We start from the raw sequence: 13,361 nt of genomic DNA on the forward strand, positions 1-13,361 counted from the left end.
TATACCAATTGTGGAGAGAATATGTGCTCACTTGCACTATGTTCTCCACCTTACCCTGAACCTTTCCAGTTGGTAAATGTTTACTCTATATTGCTAGCTAAGGAAGAATCAGTCAACCAACTACACAGAAGTTTCCTGGTACCAAGAGAGGAGTCATTTTTATTATTTCTCTTATTTCTCAACATTTAGTGTACATGCAAATCATCTGGATATCTTGTGAATATACAGATTCTAATTTAGTAGGGCTGGGACAGGGCCTGAGATTCTAAATTCTAACAAGCTGATGCTGAGGCTGCTGGTCCATGGATTACCCTTTTTGAGGAGCAGAGCACTATAAGATCTAACTGAATATAGACAAATTCAGACTAAGAGAACATTTAAGGAATAAAAAATTAGTGAACTACAGGAGTCCAAATTTTATATTAACACTAAGGTTTATCTTATAAAGACAGAAAAATAATTATCAATCTATCTAACTTCCTGATACAGTCATGAGTCACTTAACAATGGGGATATATTCTAAGAAATGCATTGTTAGGCAATTTTGTTGTGTGAACATCATCACAGAGTGTACTAACACAAACCTAGATGATATAGTCTATTATACAACTAGGCTACATGGTATAGCCTATTGCTCTTGGGCTACAAACTTGTACAGCATATTACAATACTGAATACTATAGGCAACTGTAACACAGTGCTAAGTATCTGTGTATCTAAACATATCTAACTATAGGAAACGTAATGTGTTGCACTATGTGGTCTTAAAATGGCTATAATGTCACTAGGCAACAGGAATTTTTCAGCTCCATTGTAAGAGTCTGTTTTTGACCCAAATGTTAATGTGGTGCATGACTATATTTATTTAAAAATATCTATGAAAGAAACAGGTTAAAAAAAGTTGCAGTTTTTCAAGATGAATTCTACAAGTTTAGGTAGGAGAGGGTAGAAGTGGAGGTATGATAGCACATGAACCTAGAGCTTGGAAAGAAAAGAAAAAAAGAAAGTAAGCCACAGTACGTCATTAGAAAAGATGAATGGATTTGAAGGACTTCTACAGACTTAGAATTGTTTCCCTTATAATTCTGACATATCTGCTAATGAGTTTTCTTTTCTGCTTTGCACCTGTAGAATTTAATTTGAAAGAAGTGATAAAAGCAATATAAACCCTAATGGCATATGCGTTATGTAAACAATGTTTAATGCAAGACCCTGAAGCTGTTCCCTCTTATTCCTTCTTTTTCTAATGTCCAGAAAACACTTTTAGTTCTGTTTACCCATTTGTTTGAAGATTTCTGGTTATATTATTTGATATGAAATTGATACCACTAGATAACTACTCATTGTGTACATAGAAAACAATAATCTTCGAATCATCTGCCATGGAATTATCCTTCATTTTCCTTTTCCAGCCATAGTGACCTTTCAAGTCTCTTGAAATACTGTATAGCTATTCATTTATTTTCAATACTAAAGAGTCTCATCATTTACACTTTAAGGCTGAACAAATTAGAGCACATAGAGATGGCATAACTTTCAGAGGTCCTAGAAAATAGTTGATAGAGGAATAAGGCAGAAGGAATAGTAATTTGTTTACTCTGCTTATAGAACTACACCGTCTGAGACTGCAAGAAGGGCACAGGGTAATAGTATTTATATGGATACTAAAGTTAAGATTATAGGAGGGGTTGGCAGGGAAAGGTAACGAGAGAAGGTGACAAACCTGGAATAAGAGGATTCATACTTACTGCAATTACACTCAAGTATTACATTAGGTAAATTGTTTGGAATTTTAAACTGGCTACCTTTTCTTATGGAAAGCAGGGAGGTGGGCACAGGATACATGAGTAAGAAGGCATTGTGTATTCTTTACCATTATCTTCCAGGGAAAATGCCTATTAATTGTTAGTATTTGGAAAGGAGGCGTTATTTTCCTAAGTATTTTCTTTTTGGAATTAACTAAACTAAATTATTCCAAATTATCTAGATAGATAATAGATAATAGATAGTAATACTCAAATGAGTATTACTCCCATATCATAAGGCCCTCTTTTTCACTGAAAGTATCCTATAGGAGAGGGCAAAAATAGGCTGTCAAATGAATTGCAGAACCAGTGGTAGCCAAAGAGGATTCAAATGGATATGACAAAAGCCCTGAAATATGATTACTGTTGAAAGAAAAAGAACTAGCTCTAAGTCACAACGGCTGTGGATTGTCTATATTGAATTTTGGTGTATTCTAACCCACTGTATGTGGGGTAAACGCACAAAATGTTAATAATGGCTTACCGGGGGTAAGTTAATGGGTAGTTTTAAAATGTTCTTTTGATTATTTTTGCATTTTCCACAAGTAATTTCAATCAGAATGTAAACAAGAAAAAAAAAAACTTTAAAAATTCTCTCTACCCAAATGGCAAAGCTTTCTCTTAATATACTTTTTCAGAACTGTATGTTATCCATGGCTCTGAAAATAATTCCTGGTTTGTTCAAAATATTCCTTTTTTCCAAATGATCCTAAAATAAGTTCTAAAGGGATAAACCTTTCAAATTGAACTTTTTCAAGAAAGCTGAACTTGGAGTTCTGAGATATTTTTGCCCTTATTAATATCCACAAAGAAAGTGTGAGACAATAAGCACCCACATCTATATAGGAGGATGTGAATGCATCAAGAGGACGATTAGCTTCATCAGTGTGAAGGGAGAAACAAAATCCAAAAATGTGAAAATAAAAATATTGTATTGATTCAAATTGTAAATATGCCACTTTCATTTTTATTTTATCTACTTTTATCTTTCAAATTCATTCTCATATGAATGCAGTTTTAGGTTTACAGGTCTTCCTCCTATTTTATATTATCATCACTTGATTCCTGCCTTCTTTACATTGTATTTTTTCTTAATGTTTTATTTTGAGCTGTTTCTACTTATTTCCTTAGTCATTTTATTACTGTCTTGATTTTTGAACTCACATACCTTAAAGCAAGTGATCCTCCAACTGGTTTGGAGTTTTATCCCACATGTTTCTGAAGGATACTGGCTAATGCTTAGTGATCCAGAGCAAGTTAGCAACATCTTTACACCTAGAGGGTTAGCAATGCCCACGAGTGCCACTGGTTATTACTGGAAGGCCTAAGGTAAAGGCAGAGGAGAAGAAAATAGGGAGAATCAAGGGAGCAGGGAGAAAGGAACCAGAGTAAAGGAAGACAGGGGTAGAGAGAAGGAGGTACTCAAAGGAGGGTCGTAGAGAGCCACAATTGGCCTCAAGGATATTCTTTACCAAAACACTGCCTGGGGTGGTATTTATAATAGAAAAGAGGCTAATTAATACATTTACCTTTAAAGAAATGAAAATCATCTTAATTACTAAATATAGTAAAAATAACTTTTAGGATTCATAGAGTTTATCTTCCTAAATTACAGACAAAAGTGAGGAGGTATAAACTGGAAAATTCAGCATAGTTGTAAGACCATGCCACTTGTCTACAGAAGACTTTTGCTTCTTTAATTATGATGTTCATATTGTACACACAGACACACTAACCATTCCTACTTTGAGATTTAACCATCTACAGAATGGTTATCACTTATGTCTCTCTTATATGTTACATATCTTGGAGAACTAGTAACTCTTTGCAAGAAAGAAACAATGTGAATCAGCTTCATGGTAGATAATCTCTCTGACTCTTTATAATGTGAGATGCCATTTTAGATTTTTTTCTGGTGAAATAACTAAAAAACCCCTCCCAAACAAAAGCATAAATAGGATACTAAATGGTAATTTTACATAAAATTTTTTTGATGAGTTGTACAGTGTCTGAAAAGCTCATAGGGGCTAATTGCTCCCTTTGGCAACAAGAAAAGCTAACAGCAACCGTTTTTTTTTTTTTTTTAATTGAGGTGCTGCTAGCTCATGTAGAAATCACAGAACAATATTCTGTTTGGGAATAATTCTGCCTCAAATAATTTATTTTCTCACTCTCTCCCACTTTATAAAAAACAGACTTCTTTGTCTCTGGTGTTTCATCTGCTCTAGCTGTTTGCTTTACTCTGGAAGCAAGAATTCTTTGTCATTTTATAGTAATCCTGTATGGCTATAAATTGTAACATCAAAACAAAATTTACTTTTTAGATGGGCAATAAGAAACTATTTCAAGCCAACAATGACGTTGGGAAAAAAAAGAAGCTAGAAGAGCCAGCGAAGCTATCACAAGATAAAATAATTTTCTGTCTGGACAATATTTATTCTGATCAACACTGTAGAAGGAAGCAATTTGAAAGAAAAAAACACAGGAGCCATTGGGAATTTGGTATTTATGTTTTGGCTTTGCCAATTTCAGAAGTATTCTGATATAGTGAGATCAAGCTGAATGAAGTGAATCGAAGATAATCTTCCTGAGAAAGAATACACTAGTGGAAATGAAAAAACATAAGCTCAATCTCTCTACCATTTTATTTACACAGAAAATGAGAGTAGCAATTCAAATGTTAGCCCTTTTTCAGAGATAGTTTAAGAAAATGTGTTTAAAATAATAATAGTGATAATGGTTACTACCATTAAACATTGTAAAATACAATTATCAAGTGTTCTTTTTTTTTTTTTTTAATGTGTGTCAGGTAGTTTACTAAGGCTTTCTACAACCTCATCTAATCCTTACAACAACCTGCTGGGGTAAGTATTGTTGTAATTATCATAATTTTAGAGATGAGAAAACTGAAGCTAAAAAAATTTAAGTGATTTGCTCAAAGTTACACAGATGGAACTGGTACTAAAACCCAGATCACTCGAGCTTTGCTCAATGCTTGTAGCCTTAACCATTTGCTATGTTATCTCCAACATCAAAAGATAACTACTAAGAGATGATGGAACACAGAGATTAATGAAGTATTTAATTACAAGAAAAAGGAAATTACAGGTTGATAATCTTTTATATGAAATGCTTGGAACCAGAAGTATTTTGGATTTTGATGTTTTTCAGATTTTGGAATATCTGCATATACATAATGAGATATCTTGCGGATGGGACTGAAGTCTAAACACAAAATTAATTTATGTTTCATATATATCCTATACACATAGCCACAAGGTTGGTAATTTTAAACAATGTTTCAAATACTTTTTCTAAACAAAGTTTTGAGTGTGTTTTTACTGTGACCCTTCACATGAGGTCAGGTATAAAATTTTCTACTCGTGGTGCCATGTTAACACGCAAAAAATTTCAGATTTTGGAGTACTTCAAATTCTGGATTTTGAATTAGGGATGCCCAACCTGTATTTTCATGGCTAAATGTAGCTAAAAAAAACCAAAACCAAAGCCAAGTAAGACACTCCATAACTCCATATCTCATGTACCCCATTAAAAAGGGATTGGCATGCTTAACAGCTCTGATAAACTGAAAAATTTTTTAACATGTTTCTTCAATGATATCAAGCTTGTATTAATAACCAATAACATAATAACAATGTATCATACTTGGAAAATCACTAAGAGAGCAGATTTTAAGTCTCACCACAAAAATGATAAGTATGTGAGGTAATGCATGTGTTAATTAGCTCAGCTAAGCCATTCTACAATGTATACTACATATTTTAAAATATCATGTCGTACATGGAAAAACAAAAACAAAACCAAAAAAATCAACAACAGTTTCTAAGCAATTCAGAATTTACATTTGGGGTTCTTAGATTGGAATTTAGGCAGAAAAATGCTATTTAGTATTTGCTTTTAAGCTTTATGCAATCTCAGGCAACTTTGCGTTAGCTGTTGGGGCTCCAGAATTTTGAAATATGGCATCTTCTACAGAATTAGAGGTTTCCCTCATGTCTGCTTTTTATGAAGCCCTTTACTGATGTTTGAGTTGAAAGCGGAACAGACCACCTCAACTTTACCCTTGTGTTGGGAGTCTGCTCTTTTTTCTTAGACCATATAGATGTTTTCAACTAGAAAACATTTGGAAAACTTCCACACCAAGAATGTATGCTGTCTGGCACGTGTAGGAACAGAAAGAACTAAATTGAAGTACAGTGTTTTAATTTTCTTCCTATATATTTATTTGTAAGCAAGAATTTTAGTAACATAAAAGATAAACACTTGATGTGACAGATTCCACATTTACGCTGATGTGATTTTTATGCGTTGCCTGCCTGTATCTAAACATCTCATGTACCCCATAAATATATATACCTACCATGTATCCACAAATATTAAAAATAAAAAATTTAAAAAAGAGAATTTTCATATAACTTTTCTTTATCTGAAAAGTTTTAATCAAGACTGTGCTAGAAAATATACAGGTGCAGATTAACATGGTTATCTGTGAATTTTGACAATCATGGGGAAACAAACCTAACAGCTACTGGGTGCTTGGGCTAAGCCAACAATCTGAAAAAAAAAATACAGTGTAAGTCTGACCATGTTTAAGAGAACCAAAATATTCACCTCGGACAGCATAGCCATCTTTTACTGATGCTGGGAAGGGCGGTAAATTGTCTTTTGCATATACATCTTGAGCAAGGACTCGCCCCATTCCATCTGAAGGAAGAGAAAAGAAGGAAAATGTAAATATCGAGAGCAACGGGTAAGCAGGCAGTCATAAACAAGATGGGCATGAGTGCTTGTCTGTCACAGCTTGTAAATGGGTTCAGTCAGACCTCCTGATTTCTGTCCCAAGAAATAGGGGGCAGAAAGAAGAGATGCATTCTGGTGCCTGAAATAACAGATTATATTCAGTCAATTCATGGCAATGTTTGTAGAGATTATCTGAATATGAGGTGCTATACAGTAATCAAAGATGTGTTCAGTTGATGTGTCAGTAATCCTTTAACAACCCAAATATGATTTTCTTTAAAAGGAAAGCCAACTTTACACATTTTCATACCCATTGACCTAGTAGTTTCACTTCTAGAACTCTATCCTAGGAAAAATAGATAAATGTTTCTGTATATGTTTATTTCAGAGTTGCTTACAATAGAAAAAATGTAAAGAAACCAAACTATCAACAATATAGGTATTTAAATAAGAAATGATATATTCTTAAGATAAAATATTATGGAGGCTAAAGTAATATTTATGAAGAATATTCATTGACATAGGAAAATTCCTATGATATATATTTTTACCACATGCAAAGTCAAATCTGCAGCATATAGTCTTAACTGTATTAAGATATAAGTGTACATATCAATAGAAAAAGAAGGAAAAACCATACATGAAAATATAAAGCATTTACTACTTCAGAATGTTAGATTTATGGTTTTTATTCCCTTTGCTCTACTTTTCCAAAAATTTCCACATTTTCTACAATGAACGCATCATTTTTTAATCCTAAAGTTGTTTTTTTCTTAAGAAGACAAAGTTTTTTAAAAAAAGGAATGTCCCAGTCATCCATTTGAGTTTTAGCCTTTGATTTTGGCTTCATTAATTGAAATAATTTAGTGCCTATAAGAAGAGCACCAGTAACTTTTGTATGAAGTAAGTATTCAGACTACTCTGGATGAAAATCACTTTTGGCTCAGAAATTCGAACTAGTGCCAACAAGAATAAGTTTCAGGAGTCACAACCAATTCCTTAAATCCTCTAGTCAGAAACTGTCTTTATTGTTAATTTAAAAAAAGGAAAGCAAAAATAAATGAGGTTAAAAAAAGAGGAAGGGGAAGGATTAAAAGAAACCAAGACAAGTAATACAGGACTTGATTTACATGAAGTATTTGTATAATTTATAAAATTTCATTGATCCAGAGCTGGATAAGTGAGTCTGTATTTTTTATCTTTGACTTTAGCCACCTAGGGTCCCTGATTTCCAGATCCTAGGACCTAGAAGTAAGTGTAGAGAGATTTTTAAATTTATATTCTGACCATCTGATTTTCAAATTTCTATTCTGAATATCACTATATTCTATAGTGATATTGACTCTTCCCTTTTGGCACTTGAATTGGAAGGGAGAACTCAGCAGATTCTAGCTTCAGATACTCCTAGGATGTTGAAGCTATTCTGGAGCTATACTGGAGGTCTGGGCCATACTATGTAAGACAAGGGAAGTGGTGGGACCATAGGGTCTAGTTTGTATTCACATATATAACATTAACTCCCAAATGAACCTGAAGCTATATGATCCCTGGTAGCGGGCCCAGTGGTGCTTGTCCAGGATCACAATAAACCTCATGGGATGCTTCCTTATGTCGAAGTAGTTTGTCCTGGCATTGGGGGGTGTAGATCAAAATGTAAGCTCTACACCAACTCAGAATCTACATGAATGACTTTGCTGGAATTTTGAATAGTGCACTAATAGTGGTTAATAATCAGAGATAGCACAAGGGCTGAGTTTTTCTGGTGGCTAGCCCCATTGATATAGTAAATGTTTATTAACATTTACTATAATATGAATTGTATGAATTACATATATAATCTCACTTAATCCCATGAAAATCTGGTAGAGCACTGTTAGGTTCATTTTACAGGTGAAGGAAGACAGTGTTTTTTGTTTTTGTTTTTGTTTTTTTGAGACGGAGTCTCGCTCTGCCGCCCAGGCTGGAGTGCAGTGGCGCGATCTCGGCTCACTGCAAGCTCCGCCTCCCGGGTTCACGCCATTCTCCTGCCTCAGCCTCCCAAGTAGCTGGAGCTACAGGCGCCTGCCACCAGCCCCGGCTAATTTTTTTTTGTATTTTTAGTAGAGACGGGGTTTCACCGTGTTAGCCAGGATGATCTCGATCTCCTGACCTCGTGATCTGCCCGCCTCGGCCTTCCAAAGTGCTGAGATTACAGGCGTGAGCCACCGCGCCCGGCCATAAGAGAGGTTTAAATAGAGTAAGTCCTTACCTACAGCGATATATTTCATAGGTGGCTAAGGTAAGATGGAAAAACTAGATTTTAGAACTTTTCAGCCATACTATCACCATAGTAATAACTACTACAACTCATGTTCCCTCTACCCACTGCTCTTCCTTTATGTCCCTCACATTTAAAAAGTTTCAAGTTAAAAAATTAAACATAATTACTGTATAAACCAGCAATTCCATTTCTAGGTATACATCCAAAACATTAAAAGCTGGGACTTGAACACATATTTGTACACCCATATTCACAACATTATCCACAATAGTCAATGGTGGAAGCAACTCAAGTATCTATTGACAGATGAATGGATAAGCAAAGTATGGTATATACATACAGAAATATTATTTAGCCTTAAAAAGGAAGGAAATTCTGACTATGTTACAACATGGATGAATCTTGAGGACATTCTGCTAAGTGAAATAAGCTGACCACAAAAAGACAAATATTTTATGATTCCACTTACATGAGGTACATAGAGTAGTCAAATCACAGAGATAGAAAGTAGAATGGTGGTGGCAGGTGCTGGGATGAGGAGGGAAAGGAGAGTTAGTGTTTAATGGGTATAGAGTTTCAGTTTGGGAAGACCAAAAAGTTCTAGACATGGCTGGTGGTGATGGTTACAGAACAATGTGAATGTACTTAATGCTATTGAACCATATGCTTAAAAATGGTTAAAATAGTAAGTTTTATGTTACATATGTGTTATCACTACAGACACCATCACCAACAACAAAAAACTACAAATTTGTTGGCCATAAGAATCAACAGTTAGTATAGTCACTTTTCCACCCTAAGTTCTTGCCAGTAGCCCCAAAGAAACAGGCTCAGCATGGCTCTCTTTCTTCCAATATTCTAAGACAGGGGCTTTATATTTAATATGCTAAGTTTGAAAGACAACTGATACTGACAGCTGTATTATAGATCTCACAGTGTCTTGAAATGCACATGAATGAATTATTTTAATACTCTGAGGAGAGGAATAATGATTATCTTCTGCTTTTGCAAGATTTAGATACATGGAAGTGGAAGAAAGTTGAGTAAGGTCTCCCTGACAATTTGGATAAAAGAATATCAGCACACTTGATTTCTGTCTTGAATGCCTGAGTTGTTCATACAACTTATTGTGTAATTCCATTCTGGAAGGCTCCTATGGTATAGAATCTACTCAATAATAATTTGATAACATTTGATTCTGGAATCTAAAAACTTTGTTCTGGTAGTTTGCAATAATATTTACTCCCCATTCTAACATATATAAAAATACTAAAAAATATCCCTTGAATTTCTGAGGACGCTCAAATGAGAAAAACGTATGTATGACAAGGAATTATGTAGTTATTTAAATGCTGCAACCCACCCAAACTTTAGTAGGTTAAAAATTAATAAACATATCCTATTATAATAATTCTGCAGTGCTAGTTTAAGAATCGCTTAGCACAATGTGGGAAATATTTATACTGTGATTGACCTTTATTTCTAACAAATGTCCAGTTTCTGATACAAAGTATGATTTGTCACATCTTAAACATTCTGGGCTTTTTCTAGTCTGTGCTTTTGCAGATCATCTTGCATTGGACAGGAACGCTTTTTTTCTTTCCTTTTTTCTCCTCCTAGTAAATATCATGCATTCTTCAAGGTTCAGCTCAGATGTTACCTCTTTGGTCTTCTGTCTCTTACCAAGGCCAACAAGTTCACTGACTGATTTACTCATCCATTCATCAAACACTGGGAACCTAATATATGCTAGACACTGGAGACAAAAATACCCGTAAGGCCTGGTTGATGTCCTCAAGGAATTCACAAGTACAGTGCATGAGAGAAAGAGAAAGATAGAGAAATAGAGATGATGACAAGATAGTATGACATAGACAGCGGCAGGAAAATGTACAGGGTGATATGGGAGACATACAGAAAATCACCTAACCAAAAACTTGTGGAACATCTAGAAAATCTTCCTAGAAGAGATAAACACCTGAGCTGAGTTTTAAAGGGTAACTCAAAACCAAGTGGGGGGGGGGCATTTTAGACAAATGAAACAGGATCAAGGGAGTTTAAACCTAATTTTGTAAAAATGGGAATCCAATGAGGGATTTTTAAGCAGACTAATGACTTCAAATTAATTCACTAGCATAATTTAAGTCTCTTGAAAGGTAATGAGATTTGTCTTTTAGGAACTTCTTTGGTGATTAAAGAGAGAATCGGTTGGAGGGACTACCTTTACTTTTAATATTTGCATAAGATTTGTAACCATCTATTTTTGCATGGTTTTCACATTGTATTATGGCTGTTTCTGAAACTGTCTTGACTTCTGCATCAGGCTTTGAATTCTTTGTTGTCACAGTATATATTATTCATCTTTGTAATCCTAGTTTCAAGCACAGTGTTTGGTATGTAAAGGCACTCAGTAACTGTTTGAATGACTGAGTCAATGAATGAGTGCATTAATGATTATGACTATGAGAAAATATCAGATAAGTAGAGAAAAAGGTCATATCAATCAAATACAACCAGCTTCGATCAAAGAGGATATAAAATAGAGAAGGATATTTTGATAACCTCTAATTTCATTTCCTTGAAGCTGTACCCCTCTCTCTAGCCAAGTCATGTTTCTGTATATACGTGATCACCTCCATGCATATGGTCAAGGCTTCCCTAAGCCCAGACTGTTATTTACCTTTTTGCTGCCAGTCTATGTCCATTATCTATTTCAAGACTTCATTCAAGATAGTAAGTTCTCCTTGATCATTGCCACTCTGAATACTACTCATGTATATATTTTTTGTCAACTATATATTCAATTTGTAATATATCATTGTATTAGTCTGTTCTTGCACTGCTATAAAGAAATACTGAGACTGGGTAATTTATAAAGATAAGAGGTTTAATTGGCTCACAGTTCTATAGGCTGTATAGGAAGCATAGTGGCTTCTTCTTCTGGGGAGGCCTCAGGAAACTTACAATCATGGCAGAAGACAAAGGGAGAGTGGCACCTCACATGGCCAGAGAAGGAGCAAGAGAGAGAGGTGGCGGTTGACACACACTTTTAAACAACCAGATCTCAAGAGAACTCATTATCATGATGACAGCACAAATTGAGGATGGTGTTAAACCTTGAGAAATCACTCCCATGCTCCAGTAACCTCCCACCAGGCCCCACCTCCAGCACTGGGAGCTACATTTCAACGTGAGATTTGGAGGGGGCGTGGCATAGATCCAAATACTATCAGTCAGTTACCAACTATTTGCAAAATTGACATGTAAGAGGTCTCATGTTGGTGTGTGTGGTTCCTCAAGCTTTTGAAAAGAATTGCAATTTTTATTTCCTTTGTGTCTACTCAAAGCAGCAAATATAGGTCTTACTCAAAATGTCTTTTTCTATCTTGGACTCCCAGAGCAGTCTTTACTTTTATTTAAGTTTAATTCTTCTTAAAAACCAAGGACAAACTGAAAAGAAGTGAAAACAAATGCCACACAAAAACTTGAGCATAATTATTTTTAACAGCATTTTTCATAATAGCCAAAAGATGGAAACCTAAATATCCATCAACTGATGAATGAACAAACTGTGGTATATCTATACAATGAAACATTACATAGCCATAAAAATAAATGATGTACTTCTGAAAACTACTAAACATTGCTGAAAGAAATAACAGAGACAAGTAAATGGAAAGACAGCCTGTGTTCATACTGGTAATGTTCATACTACCCATAGCAATCTACAAATTAAGTGCAATCCTATCAAAATCCCAAGGACATTGTTTATAAAAATAGAAAAGCTCATCCTAAAATTTATATGGAATCTCAAGGGACTCCAAATAGCCAAAACAATTGTGAAAAAGAACAAAGTTGGAGGAATCATGTTTCCTGATTTCAAAACATATTATGAAGCCACAGTAATCAAAACGGTATGGTACTGCCATAAACACACATATAGATAAATGGAACAGAATAGAGAACTTAGAAATAAACCCTCATGTGTATAGTCAAATGGTCTCTGATAAGAGTGCCAAGACCACTCAATGGGGAAAGGACAGTCTCTTCAACAAATGGTGCTAGGAAAATCAGATACCCAAATGCAAAAGAATAAAACTGGAGTCTTACAATTACACTATATACCTCTACAAGGAAAACTACAAAACACTGCTGAAAGAAATAATAGATGACACAAACAAATGGAAACACATCCCATGCTCATGGATGGGTAGAATCAATATTGTGAAAATGACCACACTGCCAAAAGCAATGTACAAATTCAATGTAATTTGCATCAAAATACCACTATCATTCTTCACAGAACTAGAAAAGACAATCCTGAAATTTATATAAAACCAAAAAGAAGCCCACACAGCCAAAGCAAGACTAAGCAAAAAGAACAAATCTGGAGACATCACACTACCTGACTTCAAACTATACTGTAAGGCCACAGTCACTAAAACAGCATGGTACTGGTATAAAAATAGGCACACAGACCAATGAAAGAGAATAGAGAACCCAGACATAAACCCAATACTTATTGCCAACTGATC

The 13,361-nt window shown here is 34.8% G+C and overlaps 1 protein-coding gene across 27 annotated transcripts in view; it reads right to left on the reverse strand.

The window, feature by feature from the left end:
• Nucleotides 1–13,361, reverse strand: part of LOC105472850 (gephyrin) — a 737,491-nt gene that overhangs the window by 84,957 nt on the left and 639,173 nt on the right. For all 27 annotated transcript variants that reach the window (XM_071099297.1, XM_071099293.1, XM_071099295.1 and 24 more), the window contains one exon: nt 6,438–6,530. In XM_071099297.1, coding sequence (XP_070955398.1) covers nt 6,438–6,530 — 93 coding nt within the window. The remainder of the gene's footprint in view (nt 1–6,437; nt 6,531–13,361) is intronic.

This window comes from Macaca nemestrina, chromosome 7 (genome assembly GCF_043159975.1).
Source record: "Macaca nemestrina isolate mMacNem1 chromosome 7, mMacNem.hap1, whole genome shotgun sequence".
NCBI classification, from domain to species: Eukaryota; Metazoa; Chordata; class Mammalia; order Primates; family Cercopithecidae; genus Macaca; species Macaca nemestrina.